The sequence below is a fragment of the Salmo salar genome, chromosome ssa13 (assembly GCF_905237065.1).
Source record: "Salmo salar chromosome ssa13, Ssal_v3.1, whole genome shotgun sequence".
NCBI classification, from domain to species: domain Eukaryota; kingdom Metazoa; phylum Chordata; class Actinopteri; order Salmoniformes; family Salmonidae; genus Salmo; species Salmo salar.
The window spans coordinates 35,455,029-35,476,337 of record NC_059454.1 but is presented as its reverse complement, the minus strand read 5'-3'; the positions used below and the strand labels follow the sequence as shown (position 1 = coordinate 35,476,337).

Here is a 21,309-nt window from a genome sequence, read left to right as displayed (position 1 = left end):
TCAGTGACTCAACCCACTCAAGTGACGCACCCCTCCCAGGGACAGCATGGAAGAACACCAGTAAGCCAGTGACTCAGCCCCCGTAATAGGGGTAGAGGCAGAGAATCCCAGTGGAAAGAGGGGAAACCGACCAGGCAGAGACAGCAAGGGCGGTTCGTTGCTCCAGCCTTTCCGTTCACCTTCACACCCCTGGGCCAGACTACACTTAATCATAGGACCTACTGAAGAGATGTGTCTTCAGTAAAGACTTAAAGGTTGAGACTGAGTCTGCGTCTCTCACATGGGTAGGCAGACTATTCCATAAAAATTGAGCTCTATAGGAGAAAGCCCTGCCTCCAGCTGTTTGCTTAGAAATTCTAGGAACAATTAGGAGGCCCGCGTCTTGTGACCGTAGCGTACGTGTAGGTATGTACGGCAGGACCAAATCGGAAAGATAGGTAGGAGCAAGCCCATGTAATGCTTTGTAGGTTAGCAGTAAAACCTTGATAGGCTAAATGACATCATTTGAGTCAATTGGAGGTGTACCTGTGGATGTATTTCAAGGCCTACCTTCAAACTCAGCAGTGCTTCTTTGCTGGATGTCATGGGAAAATCAAAAGAAATCAGCCAAGACCTCAGAAAAAAATTTGTAGACCTCCAGAAGTCTTGTTCATCCTTGGGAGCAATTTTCAAATGCCTGAAGGTACCATGTTCATCTGTACAAACAATAGTACACAAGTATAAACACCATGGGACCACACAGCTGTCATACCGCTCAGGAAGGAGACGTATTCTGTCTCCTAGAGATGAATGAACTTTTGTTCGAAAAGTGCAAATCAATCCCAGAACAACAGCAAAGGACCTTGTGAAGATGCTGGAGGAAACGGGTCCAAAAGTATCTATATCCACAGTAAAACGAGTCCTATATCGACATAACCTGAAAGGCCGCTCAGCAAGGAAGAAGCCACTGCTCCAAAACTGCCATTAAAAAAAGCCAGACTACGGTTTGCAACAAAGATCGTACTTTTTGGAGAAATGTCCTCTGGTCTAATGAAACAAAAATAGAACTGTTTGGCCATAATGACCATGGTTATGTTTGGAGGAAAAAGGGAGATGCTTGCAAGCTGAAGAACACCATCCCAACCGTGAAGCACGGGGGTGGCAGCATCATGTTGTGGGGGTGCTTTGCTGCAGGAGGCACTGGTGCATTTCACAAAATAGATGGCATCATGAGGGAGGAAAATTGTGTGGATATATTGAAGCAACATCTCAAGACATCAGTCAGGAAGTTAAAGCTTGGTCACAAATGGGACTTCCAAATGGCCAATGACCCCAAGAATACTTCCAAAGCTGTGTCAAAATGGCTTAAGGACAACAAAGTCAAGGTATTGGAGTGGCCATCACAAAGCCCTGACCTCAATCCTATAGAAAATTTGTGGGCAGAACTGAAAAAGTGTGTGCGAGCAAGGAGGCCTACAAACCTGACTCAGTTACACCAGCTTTGTCAGGAGGAATGGGCCAAAATTCACCCAACTTATTGTGGGAAGCTTGTGGAAGGCTACCTGTAACGTTTGACCCAAGTTAAACAATTGAATGGCAATACACTCGATTAGTATTTGGTAGCATGTAAACTTCTGACCCACTGGGAATGTAATGAAATAAATAAAAGCTGAAATAAATCATTCTCTCTACTATTATTCTGACATTTCACATTCTTAATAAAGTGGTGATCCTAACTGACCTAAGACAGGGAATGTTTACTAGGGTTAAATGTCAGGAATTGTGAAACTCAGTTTAAATGTATTTGGCTAAGGTGTATGTAAACTTCCGACTTCAACTGTATATATAATGCGTAGCATGTTCTGGGTAAATACCACCTTTTATGTAACTGAATGTTTTGTTCTCATTTCTTTTTGTACGTTACCTCCTGCAACAACCCAACAACCTGGTGTTCAATTGTGTAATTTAGTAGACGCTCTTATCCAGAGTGACTTGCAGTTATCAGGATGAGTAGAGGTAACTGAAGTAAGCCTCAATTGTTTTAGGTTGGTCTTGTTGAGATTGCTGCTGTGCTCTGAGAGTCTGTCTCCACCTGTACTCCCAGTATCAACCAAATTTAATTCACTAACCACATTTGTTTTTTTTTAATCACACATTTTTCACTTAAATTTTACATGTGAAAGGAAAGCTACTATGGGGCATACCTGTATTTCACATATTAATTAGTTCCAATTGCAGTATGACTTCAAATCAGGAGATTTTGGGTTCTATACCACCTCTCTATAATGTTGTGACGTTAAATGAATATAGGCTATTTGCTTAGAAGTCGTAACTATCAAATCACATTTTTGGGGTAAAGTGAACAAAGTTGTCATTTGAAAGAATGTATTCCTCTTTGACGTTGACTTGTCTCAGATGAAACTGGTTCGTACCACATTCTCAACTGAGGACACGTAAGCATAAGATATGCATGGGATATACTTAGTATTCAAGACCGCTCAGATTCCAACAGCTGGTCTGTGGAGTCCTATTACCACTGCCACCTATATACATCTTTGTTGTCTTGGGTCTAAGAAAAAATGCTGTCTTTTTAGTGGATGTGCCACTTGGCACCGTGTTTTAATTTCCAGCTTGCCTTTCATGGTGCACCCCACTGATGGACCATGTGCCTTACATACCACCATATGGTGGTCACACGAACAACTGGACACCCAAATAAATGGCACCTTTTTTGTCTTTGTCTGTCTGTCTGGTCTCTGGCAGACTCTGGATGACGCCCAAATAAATGCCGCTCTTTTTGCTTTGTCTCCGTCTGTGTGTGCAACTAGGCTCTGTCAGACTCTGTGACCTGCCACAAGCGGGCAACAGCATATGGGGAGACCCGGGAGGAGTGCCTGTTGGAGGAGACTGCCAGCAAGGAGGCTGCCATGGCAACCAGCATGGCTGAGTTGCAGGCCGAGTTACGGCAGGTGCGCCTCGCTCTGGGCAACGCTCACGCTGAGATAGACCGACAGGCCGGCCTCTCCTCCCAGCTGAAGAAGGTATTAATAGTGTGCCTATCATTCACTGACATACCTAATGCTTTACACACCACTATTCACTTAAATCTGGAAGAATACAACTATTTAGTAGCATTTGTACATCTCTACTTCCTGCTAGGCTCGTGTGTGTTCAAATGTCAAGAGCAGTGTGCAGTGCTTCCATAACATTGTTATTAGTTCAACTGTATACTGAGAGTGTGTGTGTTTCCCAGGAGTGTGAGTGTTCGGAGCTGGAGAAGGGCCACATGATGAATGAGATGAAGGAGTATAAAGTGCGGGAGCTCCGGCAGCTCCAGGACAACAGTGAGCTGGAGGAGGAGAACACCTGTCTGCAGAAACAGGTGTCTGTACTCAAGGAGAACCAGGTCAGAGCCCCTCCCTTCTAATCACTCGCCTCACTGATAATAACACAGTTAACACAACAGGGCCTGGTTCAGTAGGGAGAATTGTTTTTGAAACTGGGAGGAAAAAGCTGAACCTGTCCAGTAAAAACACTGCTTTTAGTTTTCTATTGCATGAAGTTTTGCTACAGTGTGCCCTACTGAACACAACCCTGGTCTCCCATCGGCACCTCCAATACAACAGCCAGTAGTTGGGCCAAAATACTCTATTCTTCTCAAAAGGCTCATGGAATGTGTACCTCGAATGACTCAGTACCTTGTGTAACCGCTGAAAAATGTGCAACGTCATAACAAACAATGGGAGTGTGTTCGTTTCTTTATGGCCAAAAGGGGGTTCCAGATCATTCTGTGATAGTGCTGAGCAATTAGTGCTTTTTCTTTTAGGTCGGTTCGATTATTTAAAAAAATATATATATTGTTTTTTGTTTCGATTATTTGGGTTGAATGCTGTAACACAGAATAAAACAATACATTCCCATGATGGTAGTGACTGTCCATTACTGCTTATCACTTATTAACAAATTTATTCACGTTACTTTAACCTCTCTCGGGTATGTGGGACGAAATCAGTCAACAGCCAGTGGAATCGAGTGCCGCGATATTCAAAAACCTTAAAAATGCTATAATTTCAATTTCTCAAACATATGACTATTTTACACCATTTTAAAGACAAGACTCTCCTTTATCTAACCACATTGTCCGATTTCAAAAAGGCTTTACAACGAAAGCAAAACATTAGATTATGTCAGGAGAGTACCCAGACAGAAATAATCAGACACCCATTTTTCAAGCTAGCATATAATGTCACCAAAACCACAGCTAAATGCAGCACTAACCTTTGATGATCTTCATCAGATGACACTCCTAGGACATTGTTATACAATACATGCATGTTTTGTTCAATCAAGTTCATATTTATATCAAAAACCAGCTTTTCACATTAGCATGTGACGTTCAGAACTAGGAAACATACCGAAAACTGCCGGTGAATTTACTAAATTACTCACGATAAACGTTCACAAAAAACATTATTATTTTAAGAATTATAGATACAGAACTCCTTTATGCAATCGCGGTGTCAGATTTTAAAATAGCTTTTCGGCAAAAGCACATTTTGCAATATTCTGAGTAGATAGCTCGCCATCACGGGCTAGCTAATTTGACACCCACCAAGTTTGGCGTTCACTAAACTCAGAATTACTATAAGAAACATTGGATTACCTTTGCTGTTCTTCGTCAGAATGCACTCCCAGGACTTCTACTTCATCCACAAATGTTGTTTTGGTTCAAAATAATCCATAGTTATGTTCAAATATCCTCTGTTTTGTCCGTGCGTTCAGGTCCCTATCCGAACGGTGACGCACGGACGCATGTCGTGACAAAAAATGTCAAAATATTCCATTACCGTACTTCGAAACATGTCAAACGCTGTTTAAAATAAATTTTTATGCGATTTGTCTCGTAAAATAGCGATAATATTCCGACCGGGAGACGTTGTTTTCGTTCAAACACTGAAAATAGAAAATGGTGTCTTCATGTGCATGCGCGCACCCGTGTCATTGTTCTCAGATCGACCACTATCCAAATCCCCTACTGTTTTTCAGCCAGGGACTGCAGAGTCATCATTCCCCGTTCTGGCGCCTTCTGAGAGCCTATGGGAGCCTTAGAAAATGTCACGTTACAGCAGAGATCCTCTGTTTTCCATAAAGAGGCTATAGAAGGCCAAGAAATGGTCAGAGAGGGCACTTCCTGTATAGAATCTTCTCAGGTTTTGGCCTGCCATATGAGTTCTGTTATACTCACAGACACCATTCAAACAGTTTTAGAAACTTTAGGGTGTTTTCTATCCAAATCAAACAATTATATGCATATTCTAGTTTCTGGGCAGGAGTAATAACCAGATTAAATCGGGTACGTTTTTTTATCCGGACGTGAAAATACTGCCCCCTACCCAAGAGAGGTTAATAAAATATTTCAGTTGTGTATATTACATTTGTTGTATTTAATAACTTTATTATTTCATTTTAAGTCATCTCATCTCTATAGAGCTCCTACCTATGCTGTCTGACAAAATCAGTACTTTGTAAATAAGGCCTACTTTTGACTGTTGAATATATACTAGCAATCACTTTGATCATGTATTTTCAGGTAGAGATACCTTGCGAAGCGACATTTGCTCTCTATATCCCTCATGATCGCGCATTCTTGTCTCTCATAGCAGGCGTGAAAGAAACACAGACCGGACACGTAGATGTGCAATGGATTATGGTCATTGTAGTTAGTTTAGTGCATAAAATGTGGTAATTATGTAGAATATTGGCCCGTTGGAAACTACATCTCCCTACTACATCACACAGTTCAGGCTGGATCTGATCTCTAGAGAAACTGCAATGTGCGCATTGAGCTCACAGGAAATAAACTAACAGAATAGAATTCTAATAATTGAACCGATGGAGGTCAATGAGTTAAAAAGAAAAGGGGTAAAATAACTGAAATGTATGTTAATCGCTCAGCACTATAATGTGTTTGGTAGGCTTCTATTCTTCCTGCCCATTTAAGTCTCCATCTCCTACTGGGTTTAGACTGAGGGTGTGTGAGGATTCTTTCCAAGTGGTTGATGAATAAGGGCTAGCCGTGTGTGTGTGCGTGCGTGCGCCCTGGGTTTGGGTTTGGCTGACAGTGACTTCCCCTGTCGGTCTGGCTGACACACACACTCATTGTTGGGGAGTCATCTCAGATGGGAGACAGTGGCATCTCGGAAGTGGGAAGTCTCTACGAACAATCGGGACAGATTTGATTCTCATCCTGGTCACGCATAAGCATACTGTAAATGTGACGTAAACTCGTCTTACTCATCAGGTGGCCAAGTAGCATAGATCAATTATTGAGAAGGTTTTGAAATAATTTACCAACTGCCAGTCCAAAAGTAAGTTGTAGAACATAGACCACAGAAATTCCTCATGTTCTAAGGTCAGAGTAATGACAGTTACACATTCCTAGTTCAGTACCACCCAACAGACATAAGATTCACTTTTATTGTCCCTTAAGGAAAAATTCTCTGGAACATTCAACACACCCCTCCCATAGTGACCTGAAACCATTGTTGGGTAGGTTACTTCCTAAATGTAATCCGTTAGTTACTAGTTACCTGTCCCAAATTGTAATCAGTAATGTAACTTTTGGATTACCCAAACTTAGTAACGTAATCTGATTACATTCTGTAACTTTTAGATGACTTCCCCTTAAGAGGCATTAGAAGAAGACAAATGTATGTTACCAATTGAACGACATTTATTGTAGGATAAATCAATGTTACAGTTTACATAGCTGACCATATGGATGTTACATTTTACTTTATGGGTTGGTTATGTAGGCTTCTTCTAACCCATCACTTTCTACTACATATAATACGATTAAATTATATCTTTACATTAAAAACAAAGTCTCAGAATTCGTCATTCCAATAAATGTTATACCCCTTGATCTTTAAGAATAGGACTTGCAAATATGGAAGTATAGATTAGACAAATTGTTTAACCTGAGCATAACCCCAAAACTAAGGACTTATTAGCCATTGATTAGAGTTGAAAAATAAATGCTGTGCTCATGAAATGGCATGCTTTGAGCACTACTGAAACATGCTATTTACTACTGAAAAATGAATGCCATATGCTGCATTTGCTATAGACCTATTGTTTATCAAGATATTAAAGTGTCATCAACAAAAAGGTCATGTGCAGCTGTTTAAAGGGCAAATCCACAGATGGAACAATAACAAAACGTTCGCCCTGCCTCTGTTATGGTAAAAAGCTGAGGGATGGGCCTGGAGAAATGTAACCACTCTCAGATTAATAGACAGAGCTATGGATGCAAGGACTGACCATCCATGATATCAACATTATTGTTTTAACATGTTATGAGGCTATACAGTGTTTGTTTACATGTACAATATTTACAAACATTGGAGGAATTCCAGCTTATTTTGGATTCTCATGGAGAATGATAGTTGAACTAAGCTCATGAGGCATTTAAGTTATATTCTTCAAGAATCAATGGATATATAATTTGTATGTACAAAAATAGTTTTAGTAACTACAGATTACCCTTTTTAAGTCTATCAAAAGTGTGCAAGTTTGAGAATGTCCTATGGATTTATTTTCTTTTTTATCAGCATGAATTAAATTGAGCAATAAAAGCCCCACTTTTATTCCATAGGCTGGGATCCGCACTGTGCAGCTGTTAAAAGAGCTCATTGTTCACTTGGCTGTCCACCGGTTTCAAAAACAATGATTGATAGGCAGCTTAAACTTCTTGAATTCAACCATTATTGCTTTGAAATACACATTTAGATTTGTGAACAGCCATCCACAACAACCACAATCCGAAAGGCATAAATAGCTAAATGAGAGAGCAGCAGTGTGATTCACATCAATGTGCTATGTAGATAACAATAAGTAATATCCGTATCGCCGTAGACTACACCACTGCTGTCATCCTTACCTCCAAGTGTTAATTCAAGTTGGATCATCTTTGGATGCCGACAGCAGTCGCACCATTTGAAAGACATAGCTTGGACGGTTAGCCTACAAAAGCTTATTCCTGCCTTTTTCCCGCAATCCATCAAACATATTTAGTGTGTCATCATAGTGGTCTCTGACTTGTGGTCAGACTCTCTCAGGTGGAACAAACTTAAACTTGTACCCTTTTTCAATGCTGATATGACTGTCATTGAGAAAAGTGTTAACAAAAATTCTGCAAAGATCCTTTCTGAATTTAAAAGTAATCCTCTAAGTAATCAAGTTTTTCAAAAGTATCTGTAATCTGATTACAATATTTTTGCTGGTCGCGTAACGGATTAGTTACCATTTTTGTTGTTGTAATGTATATGTAATCCCCAACCCTGCCCGTAACACTCAGTCCTACACTCTGAGTCTCTGTAATCACATGCCCTCTCTCTCGTCTTGTCATCTGCAGGTGGAGTTCGAGGCGGTGAAGTTGGAGCTCACCCACAAGGAGGAGCAAGACGACGTTCTCCGGGCCCAGCTGGAGGAGGCGGCGCAGCTAAGGGAGATCGCCGAGCGTCAGCTGGATGAGGCCCTGGAGGCCCTCAAGGAGGAGAGGGAGCAGAAGAACACCCTGAGGAGGGAGCTCTCGGCCCTAGCCCTCAACCCCTTCGACTCGGTCACACACCTGGAGATGCAGCTGGATGACAGTGGAGGGGGCCGGGAGCACCAAAAGGATAGCGGTTGCAACGACGGCCCGGGGTCTGGTTGCGCTCCTCCTAACCCCAAGGCTAATGAGCATGTCCAGCGCTTCTCCACCCCCAGGAACAGTGACGTGTTCCTGAGGCCTGCCCCTGGCCTGGTGTCTGACCTGCTCAGTGAGTTGCACCTCTCTGACGGACAGAAACTCAAACAGCAACTCATGCAGGTACGCAATGGGATCAACACCACGTACGTACTGGTACATACTGTATGGACACTAACTCATTTCAACTAATCATCTGTTTGTCTTCACTTTCAGTAAAGAATTGTTGGAATTAAAAAAGATTGTAACAGAGATGGTCTGTAGACTAGTGGTTACGTGTGTCAATGTCTAGATTTAGTTCTCTGATCAGCAGTACTTCTTGCCATGGCGATGTCCTATATATGAGTTGTAAAGGTTTCAGTCAGGTAAGCTTCCTGCTATAGACCACATCCTGCTACAGATATCATTGGATCACTTAGTGTGACTGTACTGTCAGTAACTGTTTGAAACGGCCTATCAAACACCACATTGCACATTCAATTACCACTTTTCTACACTTTCTTTTAGCTCTACAGTATGCTCTGTCCCAACCAATAATTTATTGTCCTATTTCAGTTGTGTAAATGTATAATTTATAAAGCACTCAGCCGGGGGTAGGTATGCTGCCGCCCAGGCCCAGCAGATGTTAGGAGTACTGAACGAGCATGTTGAGGCTGTGTGGCTCGAGTGCTGCTCCACGTCATGAATAATGCAGTGAGATTGAAGGCACTGGATGGTGGAATGTGTGTGTACCGTCTCAGAGAGAACCTCTGCTTTTGTCTCAGCAAAGATTGATCAACCTGGAGAAATGTATTACTGACATTGGTCTCGTATTGAATGTGCCGTTTAGTTCAGCCACCCAAATGCTTGCTACAGTAATCTGAGGCATAATTGCCACTTTGAAATGCCATGGAAAATGGATAATAGCAAATTGCATTTAAAGCCTTCTACTATATATTTACAGTACCAGGGAAAGGTTTGGACACCTACTAATTCAAGGGTTTTTCTTTTTTTTTAAACTATTTTCTACATTGTAGAATAATAGTGAAGACATCAAAACTATGAAATAACACATATGGAATCATGTAGTAACCAAAAAAGTGTTAAACAAATCAAAATGTATTTTATATTCTTCGAAGTAGCCACCCTTTGCCTTGATGACAGCTTTGTACACTCCTGGCATTCTCTCAGCCAGTTTCATGAGGAAAGCTTTTCCAACAGTCTTGAAGGAGTACGCACATATGCTGAGCACCTGTTGGCTGCTTTTCCTTCACTCTGTGGTCCAACTCATCCCAAACCATTTCAATTGGATTGAGATCACGTGATTGTGGCGGCCAGGTCATCTGATGCAGCACCATCACTCTCCTTGGTCAAATAACCCTAACACAGATTGGAGGTGTGCTTTGGATAATTGTCCTGTTAAAAAAACAAATGATAGTCCCACTAAGTGCAAACCCAGATGGGATAGAGTATCGCTGTACAATACTGTGTTAGCCATGCTGTTTAAGTGTGCCTTGAATTCTAAATAAATCACTGACAGTGTCACCAGCAAAGCACCCCCACACCATCACACCTCCATGCTTCACGGTGGGAACCACACATGCAGAGATCATCTGTTCACCAACTCTTCGTCTCACAAAGACACGGCGGTTGGAACCAAACATTTCCACCGGTCTAATGTCCATTGCTTGTGTTTCTTGGCCTAAGCAAATCTCTTATTGGTGTCCTTTAGTAGTAGTTTCTTTGCAGCAATTCGACCATGAAGGCCTGACTCACGCAGTCTCCTCTGAACAGTTGATGTTGAGATGTGTCTGTTACTTGAACTTTGTGAAGCAATTATTTGGGCTGTAATCTGAGATGCAGTTAACTCCAATGAACTTATCCTCTTCAGCAGAGGTAACTCTGGGTCTTCCTTTCCTGTGGCGGTCCTCATGAGAACCAGTTTTATCATAGCACTTGATGTTTTTTGTGACTGCACTTGAAGAAACTTTAAAAGTAATTGAATTTTTCCAGATTGACTGACCTTCATGTCTTAAAGTAATGATGGACTGTTGTTTGTCTTTGCTTATTTGAGCTGTTCTTGCCATAGTATGGACTTGGTCTTTTACCAAATAGGGCGTACTGTCAAATTGCAGCTACTGATTGTGAGGATTCGTTCAGTTAGCCACTTGCATGAACACAGAAATTGGTTTATAGAACAGCACATTAAGAAATTAGTTATAAGAAAAACGTAGAAAATGTCCATCAGTGGCCTACTTTGAAGAATCTCAAATATAAAATATTTTCTGATTTGTTTAACACTTTTTAGTTACTACATGATTCCATATGTGTAAATTCATAGTTTTGAAGTCTTCACTATTATTCTACAATGTAGAAAATAGTAAAAAATTAAGAAAAACCCTTGAATGAGTAGGTGTGTCCAAACTTTTGACTGGTACTGTAGCTATAATGCCTCTTTCAAGCAAAGATGTTTTAGTCTTATTTTCTGTTTCTCCATGTCTCTTTCCCCAGGCTGAGAGGGATAAGACTGGTCTGGCCAACACGGTCCAGGACCTCCAGAGGCAGTTGGAGCTGTCCCAGCAGGCCTTCAGTGAGCAGGAAGACAATGTGGGCTCCCTGACCCAGCAGCTGGAGGCCGTGCAGCTGCAGAAACACATCCTGCCCCAGGGGAAGGCAGCGGGCGACCAGGGGGACGGGAGCACCAGGACCCTGGAGAACAGGGCGAATGACTATGACTATGAGCTGGATGTGAAGAGCACAGAGGTGCTGGAGGCCCGGATGAAGGAGGCCGGCGAGGAGCTGCTGAAGCTGCGTGGGGAGCTGTCCCAGGCTGGGAAACGTTACTCAGCCCTGGAGCAGAGCTGCCGGCAGGAGAAGGAGCGGTGGAGGGGAGAGGCCCATGAGCTGGCTGAGAAGATCCGCCAGTGCATCAAGTCCAGCCGGCAGGACCAGGAGCGCATCAGTGAGCTGGAGAAGGAGATCGGAGCGACGAGGAAAGTGGCTACTGATTCTGAGGGTCATCTCAGCATGGCACAGGAGGAGCTGCTGGCCTTCTCTGAGGAGCTGGCCAACCTCTACCACCACATCTGTGTGTGCAACAACCTCACGCCCAAACGCGTCACCCTGGACTACTACCGTGACGGGGCCAGGGGCCAGTCAGGGGGGAGTGGAGGGAAGTCCAACCACCTGCACCCCCATCCCCATCATGGACGTAACAAGCGACGCTCCAATGAGTTGTTTGCGAAAGCAGTGCATGGAGGGGATGGAGACAGCAGGCCTGGTACTCCCCAGGATTCCTGTGACAACTCCCCCACACCACGCTGCTCCTCCCCCGCCCCAGTCTGCCCCAGCTCCCCCACCATGGACTTCAGGGACCCCTCCAACGTCCGCAACCTGGTGGCTGTCATCCGCTGCCAGATCAAACACCTCCAGGTACGAGTGCCACCGCCATATTGTCTTCCACTCAACATGCATATTTAATGGCCACTTCAGTTAGTTCATAGTCTGCTGAATTCTGATCCCACAGTACAGAATGTGTTATTTGGCCTCCGAAAGCTTTTAAGCAGCTTGTCTGGCGCTTGGCATCGATCGGGAAAGCGGATATCTTTAGATTGTAGAGAGTAGTAGACCACTAAGACTACATATGTAATATTTCATTTGCAGTTATTTGACCTCCTTTATGAGGATAATTTTGGCATCCTTGCTTTGTTTCGGTTGATAAACTTTGATAAAGGCTGGGACGATAACCAATTCTAACACGTGTTGTGCTGAGTGGTCCATCACTTTAGTGAAACTGAAAGTAATACCTAATAATGATACTAGCACAATCACTCATGGTTTGTGAACTGCCTGCCCTAGGTGGCGGTGGACCTGTGTCGCCAGAGGGGTACGTTGCCCTATTCGGGAGGGATCAGCTGTGGAGGGGAGCTGGAAAGCGAGGCCCTCATGGAGGAGGTGCTGAAGCTCAAGTCTCTCCTCAGCACCAAGAGAGAGCAGATCGCCACGCTGAGGACGGTCCTCAAAGCCAACAAACAGGTACAGCACTGCAGACAAATCACTCAATGGGCACGCCAAGTTGAACACACACACGACACACACAACCAATCAGACCCCGAAAGGTCACCGTATATCACTATTGATCTTGAAATCGGTCATCAATGGGCGGTGTCTATTTTAGTGTTGAAAATAAGTTTAATTCCCTGGTGGATCTATTCTTCCATTCAGGGTTTGTCTGGCTGAATGACTCTCAGCCTGACCAATCCATGACCTGTAATCCTCAGACCAAAGTCGGTAGAGAACATTCTAACTTGATAACAACTGAACATTTTAATAGGACTTCCTCTGGCCTTTCTCCATTGTTTTGCTTGCTGTGAAGGTTTTCATCCTGTTCTATTTCCTTGGGTATCTGACCCATAGCAACAACAGTAAAGTTTTGCTCCAACTTTCTGTCAATGAACCCCTTCTGACAGCTAGATCCACCAGTCTGCCTGCAGGGGACGTTCCTTTGTTCAATTCAGTCTTTCATCTTTTTTTGCGATCAATATTTTTTTTTCTCCATGAACAGCTGAAATGATATTCCCTAAGAAGAGGGGGAAGGGGTAGGCTAGACGTCATTGGATGGTCTGAGTGTAGAGGTGGAGAGCTGTAGTTGGAGAATGATGACGTCTTCCTCAGAGATCTTCCATTACACTGCTCCTTTCTCCCCTCTACTCTGTATGCATCCCGACATGGCTGACCTGATTTTGCTGTCAACTGCTTCTCTCTCTCATTCTCGCTCTCTCTCGCTCGCTCTCTCTCACTTGCTCTCTCTCACTCACTTGCTCTCTCACACGCAAACACACACTGTACGGCTAATCTTTGCTCGATTAGGGTAGCCTCTCTGTCACGGGTTTGCCACTGAATTCAGATGTCAGGCTCTCTCCTTTTCTACTGTGAGAAATGTAGACAGAACTATAATATTTATTCACTTAATATGATTATACTTCTGCTTAAGCTTTCTTTGTTCCCCACAGTGGCACACTGCTAGAAAAGTAATTTAATTCAGTAAGGTTTGCAAGCCTCATTAAGCAGTATCATGTCTGACTGTACTGATGAATGCCAATGGACTTTATAAGTAAGATATTTCCCAATACATTCTTGGTGATTTGCTTTGACAGGGTGCATGCTGTAGTTCTTGCTTCTGTTTAATTGAAGGGTTGATATTTTCATCTCTACTGTCTTAATTTTGTCAATAAAAGTCGTGACAAATATTCGTTAAACACTTATTTTTCAGAGGCAATTGACAAGACTATAAAATGAGACTAGACAAAATCCTCTGACTACTAAGTGGACAGGACAAGAGTTTTGGAGAGATTGAGAGCTTTCCAGTGATGAGCACAGATGCACTCCGGCTCGGCCTCTGATTATACACATCACGCAGACGACGCTCTTGCTTCCCCGTAGCTAACCAGTCTGCTTTCTAGTTAGCTACCTTTTGTCTGGTTAGTAAACAATCACAGCATTCCCACTGGGCGAAAACCTGGTTGAATCAGTGTTTCCATGTCATTTCAACCAAACTATGCAATGTGATGACGTTGAATCAATGTGGAAAACTGATATGATTTGCAAAAAGTCATCAACGTAAGGGAATTTTGTATTTTATCACCCAACATTTAACCTAAATCCAATGACGGGGTGAAATTCTTGGTTGATATCTCGTTGAATTCACATTGACAACCATATCTAAATCTAAACTAGATGTTGAACTGACGTTTGTGCCTAGTGGATTGAGTTTAATAGTAAAACAAGTCTCGCTACAGTGCATTCAGAAAGTATTCAGACCCCTTGACTTTTTCCACATTTTGTTACATTACAGCCTTATTCTAAAATGTATTAAATTGTTCCCCCCCCTCAGTCTACACACAATACACCATAATGACAAAGCAAAAACTGTATTTTAGAATTTTGGGCAAATGTGTTAAAAATTAAAGAACGAAAATAGCACATTTACATAAGTTTTCAGACCCTTTACTCAGTACTTTGTTGAATCACCTTTTGGCAGAGATTACAGCCTCAAGTCTTCTTGGGTATGACGCTACAACCTTGGCACACCTGTATTTGGGGAGTTTCTCCCATTCTTCTCAAGCTCTGTCAGATTGAATGGGGAGCATCGCTGCACAGCTATTTTCAGGTCTCTCCAGAGATGTTTGATCGGGTTCAAGTCCGGGCTCTGGCTGGGCCACTCAAGGACATTCAGAGACTTGTCCTGAAGCCACTCCTGCGTTGTCTTGGCTGTGTGCTTAGGGTCGTTGTCCTGTTGGAAGGTGAACCTTCGCCCCAATCTGAGGTCCTGAGCGCTCTGGAGCAGGTTTTCATCAAGGATCTCTCTGTACTTTCCTCTGTTCATCTTTCCCTCGATCCTGACTAGTCTCCCAGTCCCTGCCGTTGAAAAACATCCCCACAGTATGATGCTGCCACCACCATGCTTCACCGTAGGGATGGTGCCAGGTTTCCTCCAGACGTGACACTTAGCATTCAGGCCAAAGAGTTCAATTTTGGTTTCATCAGACCAGAGATACTTGTTTCTCATGGTCTGAGAGTCCTTTAAGTGCCATTTGGCAAACTCCGAGCGGGCTGTCATGTGCCTTTTACTGAGGAGTGGCTTCCGTCTGGCCAGCTCTAGGAAGAGTCTTGGTGGTTCCAAACGTCTTCCATTTTAAGAATGATGGAGGCCACTGTGTTCTTAGGGACCTTCAATGCTGCAGAAATGTTTTGGTACCCTTCCCCAGATCTGCCTCGACACAATCCTGTCTCCAGAGCTCTACGGACAATTCCTTCGGCCTCATGGTTTGGTTTTTGCTCTGACATGCACTGTCAACTGTGGAACCTTATATAGACAGGTGTGTGCCTTTCCAAATCATGTCCAATCAATTTAATTTACAACTGGTGGATTCAGGTTGTAGAAACATCTCAAGGATGATCATTGGAAACAGGATGCACCTGAGCTAAATTGAGTTTCATAGCAAAGGGTCTGAATACTTATGTAAATAAGGTATTTCTGTTTTTTATTTTAATTACATTTGCAAACATTTTTAAACCTGTTTTTGCTTTGTCATAAGGGGTTATTGTGTGTTGATTGAGGGGGAAATCTATTTTAGAGTAAGGCTGTAATGTAACAATGTGGAAAGTCTGCCTACTTTTCTATGCTCAAGGGAGAGAAAAACAGTCTTTGAATTTGTAGTCTCGCTCAACCCTCCCACTTTCCCCACTGCATTGCATAGCCAGGTTCTGTAGCCAAGCCTCCCTGTTTTCCTCAGAGAAAACAGATTGATTCTAACCCTTACCTTTCAAAAGATAGCGCCGGTATTACGGGTCCTATGGTTTTTTTTCTTTCTATTGTGCATTTTTGCCTTTTTTTTTTATTTTTGTATCTAATTTTCTTTAGTAATTAGTTTTTTACATTTATTTTACCCCTGTTTTTTTCTCCCCAATTTCGTGGTATCCGATTGTCTCGTCGCTGCAACTCCCATACAGACTTGGGAGAGGCAAAGGTCGAGATCCGTGTGTCCTCCAAAACACAACCCAACCATGCTGCACTGCTTTGTGACACAATGCCCACCTAACCCGGAAGCCAGCCGCACCAATGTGTCGGAGGAAACACCGTACACCTGGTGACCGTGTCAGCGTGCACTGCGCCCGGCCCGCCACAGGAGTCGCTAGTACGCGATGGGACAAGGACATCCCAGCCGGCCAAACCCTCCCCTAACCCTGACGACGCTGGGCCAATTGTGCGCCGCCCCATGGGTCTCCCGGTCGCGTCCGGCTGCGACTGAGCCTGGACTCGAACCAGAATCTCTAGTGGCACAGCTAGCCCTGCGATGCAGTGCCTTAGACCACTGCGCCACTCTGGAGGCCTGCATTTTACATTCATTAAAGCATATTGCGGGCTGTTCCTAAAACCAGGCTACTTGTGGGCTGGACCGTTTAACCATATGTTTAGGCTACACCTTGTTCAGTCATGTTACATCATTAGCTAGCTATAGATAACAACCTGGGGCGCGTTCAGCGGGACGCAACGTTTTGGAACATTCAGATAGCCTATTTCTATGTAGAACAAACATGCCTCTCTGACATGTTGAATAAGGAATAACATTGGTTCGAGTCATTGAATTTCGATCTGCAATGTTGGAAAACGTTATGCAACTGAATGTGACCCTGGTGACATTTACCAGTAGCCTATATGCAAACATTTGGTGGCACAGAAAGAAAGGAAAAAGGATGGCAAACAATTTGACTCAATTCCTCTTGGTTCTACACTGTCTGACTGGGTATGTAACTTTTATTTTGAGTTCATGTGGACCTAGTGACTCAGACTTGAGCACTGGGACTCGGACTTCAGCCATAGGGACTCGGGACTTGGACTCGAGCACAGGGGACTTTGGACTCGATTCGGACTTTAAGTTTAGTGACGGAGGTGCAACCCATAATACTTTGCGGCACCATCTGGTGATTGTGGCGCTGTCTTGCTCGCTGTCTCTTACGCCCGTTTGGTTTGTATGTAATGTGCAATATCTATGTAAGCTTTATTAGGAATTTACATGGCCAGATAAATCTTATAGATGTTTGTCATATTTCTGCTGTTGGGAAGAGAATAGGGTGGTATGCAGAACAATAACAAACGATCAAACAAGCCATAATGTTTCTATTCCAGACAGCAGAGTTGGCTCTGAGCAACCTGAAGACCAAGTACGAGACAGAGAAGAGCATGGTGTCTGAGACCATGGTGAAGCTGAGGAACGAGCTTAAGGCCCTGAAGGAGGACGCTGCCACCTTCTCTTCACTGAGGGTCATGTTCACCAGCAGGTACAGTCATTGATTTACTTTCATACTGAACAAAAATAGAAACATAACATGTTAAGTATTGGTCCCATGTTTCATGAGCTGAAATAAAAGATCCCAGAAATGTTCATACGCACAAAAAGCTAATTTCTCTCTTTTTGTGCACGAATTTGTTTACATCCCTGTTAGTGAGCATTTCTCCTTTGCCAAGATAATCCATCCACCTGACAGGTGTGGTATATCAAGAAGCTGATTAAACAGCATGACCATTACACAGGTGCACCTTGTGCTGGGTACAATAGAAGGCCGCTCTAAAATGTGCAGTTTTGTCACACAACACAATGCTACAGATGTCTCATGTTTTGAGGGGGCGTGCAATTGGCATGCTGACTGCAGGAATGTCCACCAGAGCTGTTGCCAGAGAATGTAATGTTCATTTCTCTACCATAAGCCGCCTCCAATGTCAACATGTAACCACACCAGCCCAAGACCTCCACATCCGCCTTCACCTGTGGGATTGTCTGAGACCAGCCACCTGGACAGCTGATGAAACCGAGGAGTATTTCTGTCTGTAATGATGCCCATTTTTGAGGGGGGAAACTCATTCTGATTGTCTGGGCCTGGGTCCCAAGTGTGTGGGCCTGAAATCCATAGATTAGGGCTTGATTAATTTTATTTTAATTGACTGATTTCCTTATATGAACTGTAACTCATAACTCAGTAAAAGCATTGAAGTTGTTGCATGTTGCGTTTATTTTTGTTCAGTATATATTCACAATCACAGAATAACACCAATCTAGAGACCTGAGTTGGAGAAGCACTGTTTTTATTTCTTAATTTGACAATTTAGAAACAGAATTCAGTCTTACAAGTGGATACGCTCCATTTTAAATCTCTGAGGATAACACAGGAAAAAGTATTTACACTTTGCGCATCAATTAGTGTTACGCTACAATCAAAAATGTACATATTGTGTGACATTTGTCCAAAGTCCTGTGGTTGGCCTTGTTTTACATTACCGTTCTTGGCCTCGTTTTCACTCGGCCTGCACATCTACAGACTAGACTAGCCTAGTCTACCGCTGCTGCTGTGAGCAGATGTAGACCTAGCAGTGCACATCCACAGACTAGCCTAGCCTACCGCTGCTGCTGTGAGCAGATGTAGACCTAGCAGTGCACATCCACAGACTAGCCTAGCCTACCGCTGCTGCTGTGAGCAGATGTAGACCTAGCAGTGCACATCCACAGACTAGCCTAGCCTACCGCTGCTGCTGTGAGCAGATGTAGACCTAGCAGTGCACATCCACAGACTAGCCTAGCCTACCGCTGCTGCTGTGAGCAGATGTAGACCTAGCAGTGCACATCCACAGACTAGCCTAGCCTACCGCTGCTGCTGTGAGCAGATGTAGACCTAGCAGTGCACATCCACAGACTAGCCTAGCCTACCGCTGCTGCTGTGAGCAGATGTAGACCTAGCAGTGCACATCCACAGACTAGCCTAGCCTACCACTGCTGCTGTGAGCAGATGTAGACCTAGCAGTGGACAGACTCCCTCCACTGGAACTAATTGTTCTCCAGCTTAAATCAGCTAAAGTTAATCGTCATGCTTAGTGTTTGTGCTCCTGTGGCTCTTGTTTAGATGAGACAGTCCGACGTGTCATGCCATGGTATTATAGAGTTTGGTTACGTCCCAAATGGAGCCATATCCCTTTATGCTGCACTACGTTTGAACCAGAGCCCTATGGGCGTTGGTTTAAAGGAGCGCACTAAATAGGGGATAGGCTGCCATTTTGAGACGCGTACTAGACATTGTCACTACAGTGTCGTCTCTAATCAGATTAGAGTCCTTTTACCACTCTGCAGTCCGCAACAATCCATTTTCTCACGTGCAGATTAGCACGCACATGCACTGCCCTGTTTGGAGCCTCAGCCTGGAAGGACCTGTCCGTCATGTCGGGACAGGGAAAGCGACTCCACGCAACGTTCCCTTCTCCCACCCCATCCCTCTCTGTAAGGATAGCTGCTAGCAACCAAGAGTAGACCGAGACAGAATTAACCTGTGCAGAATGTAGGCTATGCCCCTGACTCACTTGCAGTGCTCTGTTTGTTGGTAGGCAGATACAGTATTTGTTTTTGAGTGTTAGCATGTATATCCTTCATTAGTGTGTGGCAGGACGAAGGGATTTGTTATTTGTGTCTTGATGTTGGTTACACTGTTCTGGACTACTGTTTCTGTATTTCTAAGGTTTGTCCTTAGTAGATGTGGGTGTTTACCTGGGGTAAACGTAGATTTCATTTCTTCCCAGTACGGGACCTCCTATGTGTGTGCACTTGACATTTTTATGTGCTTAATCATAGAATTACATAATACACTGTGTGTACAAAACGTACAATATTGAGTGCACCCACTTTTGCCCTCAGAACAGCCTAAATTCATTGGGGCATGGACACTACAATAAGCTCGGTCTCTTCTCTAGGGGCGGTAAATGAGCTGACGTTTGATTAGGCCTAGCATTTGAAAGACCCTGTCTGATTCTGAGTGACAGCATTGAGCACTGACCCTCTTGAAATGACTTGGTAAACTTTGTGTAATGGTGCCACCAAGTGGACATTTAGAGCAACTTCCCCACAGTGCCATGTTGACCTCACTCAGAAATTGTAACTATTATTCAACAAATTCAGAAACGAAACAGCTTTTTTTTGTATTTTCTTGGCTTTCTCTCTTTCTCTTGGGTTTGTCTCGTGTGATCTTACTGTCGGTCTTCTCATTGACCAAACATTACCATCACCTTCCTAATATTTAGTTGCACCCCCTTTTTCCCTCAGAACAGTCTCAATTCATTGAGGCATTGACTGAGGTGTCAAAAGTGTTCCACAGGGATGCTGGCCCATGTTGACTCCAAAGCTTCCCACAGTTGTCAAGTTGGCTGGATTTCCTTTGGGTGGGTGACTGTTCTTGATACACACGGGAAACTATTGAGCATGAAAAACCCAGTGGCGTTGCAATTCTTGACACACTCAAACCGGTGGGCTTGGCACCTACTACCATACCCCGTTCAAAGGCACTTTAAATCATTCGTCTTGCCCATTCAGTCTCAGTTGTCTCAAGGCTTAGAAATCCTTCTTTAACCTGTCTCCTCCCCTTCATCTACACTGATTTGAAGTGGATTTAACACATGACATCCATAAGGGATCATAGCTTTCACCTGGATTCACCTGGTCAGTCTGTCATGGAAAGAGCAGGTGTTCTTAATGTTTTGTGTGCTCGGTGTATGTCTCATCTTCCTCTCTGTTTTCATCATAGCTGTTGATATATATACAAAATATAATTCAGATTATTTGTTTTGTCTGATTGTACAGTTCCTATAACATATTTATCTGTCTAACATGTCTACTAAATGTGTGTGATTGTGTTGCTCTAACATGCATGTGTCTCTAGGTGTGACCAGTATGTCACCCAGCTGGATGAGATGCAGAGGCAGCTAGCGGTGGCTGAGGATGAGAAGAAGACCCTGAACTCCCTGCTCCGCATGGCCATCCAGCAGAAGCTGGCCCTGACCCAGCGTCTGGAGGACCTGGAGGCCCCTCTGTCCCCCCACAGCCTCGGCAGCAGCCCCCGCCGCGCCAGGGCCAAGGAGCTAGGCAACAAGACGGGCCGGAGCCCCCGCCGCAACAGCCCCCGCTCCAGCCCGGTCCTCACCAACAACGTGCCCAGCACCGCCACCCATCACCTCCGAGCCCTCACCCGCAGCTTCCACACCAGCCCTGTAAGAACCCGGTCTTCCT

The 21,309-nt window shown here is 43.8% G+C and overlaps 1 protein-coding gene across 2 annotated transcripts in view; it reads left to right on the top strand.

The window, feature by feature from the left end:
- The window catches only part of LOC106567249 (protein bicaudal D homolog 2), a 30,481-nt gene that overhangs the window by 6,274 nt on the left and 2,898 nt on the right, over window positions 1-21,309 (top strand). Inside the window, exons 3-9 of one of the 2 annotated variants that reach the window (XM_014136311.2) lie at window positions 2,808-3,020; window positions 3,233-3,385; window positions 8,396-8,851; window positions 11,219-12,139; window positions 12,566-12,742; window positions 17,397-17,548; window positions 20,963-21,290. In XM_014136311.2, the coding sequence (XP_013991786.1) occupies window positions 2,808-3,020; window positions 3,233-3,385; window positions 8,396-8,851; window positions 11,219-12,139; window positions 12,566-12,742; window positions 17,397-17,548; window positions 20,963-21,290 (2,400 nt within the window). The remainder of the gene's footprint in view (window positions 1-2,807; window positions 3,021-3,232; window positions 3,386-8,395; window positions 8,852-11,218; window positions 12,140-12,565; window positions 12,743-17,396; window positions 17,549-20,962; window positions 21,291-21,309) is intronic. The other variant, XM_014136312.2, reaches the window with a different exon arrangement.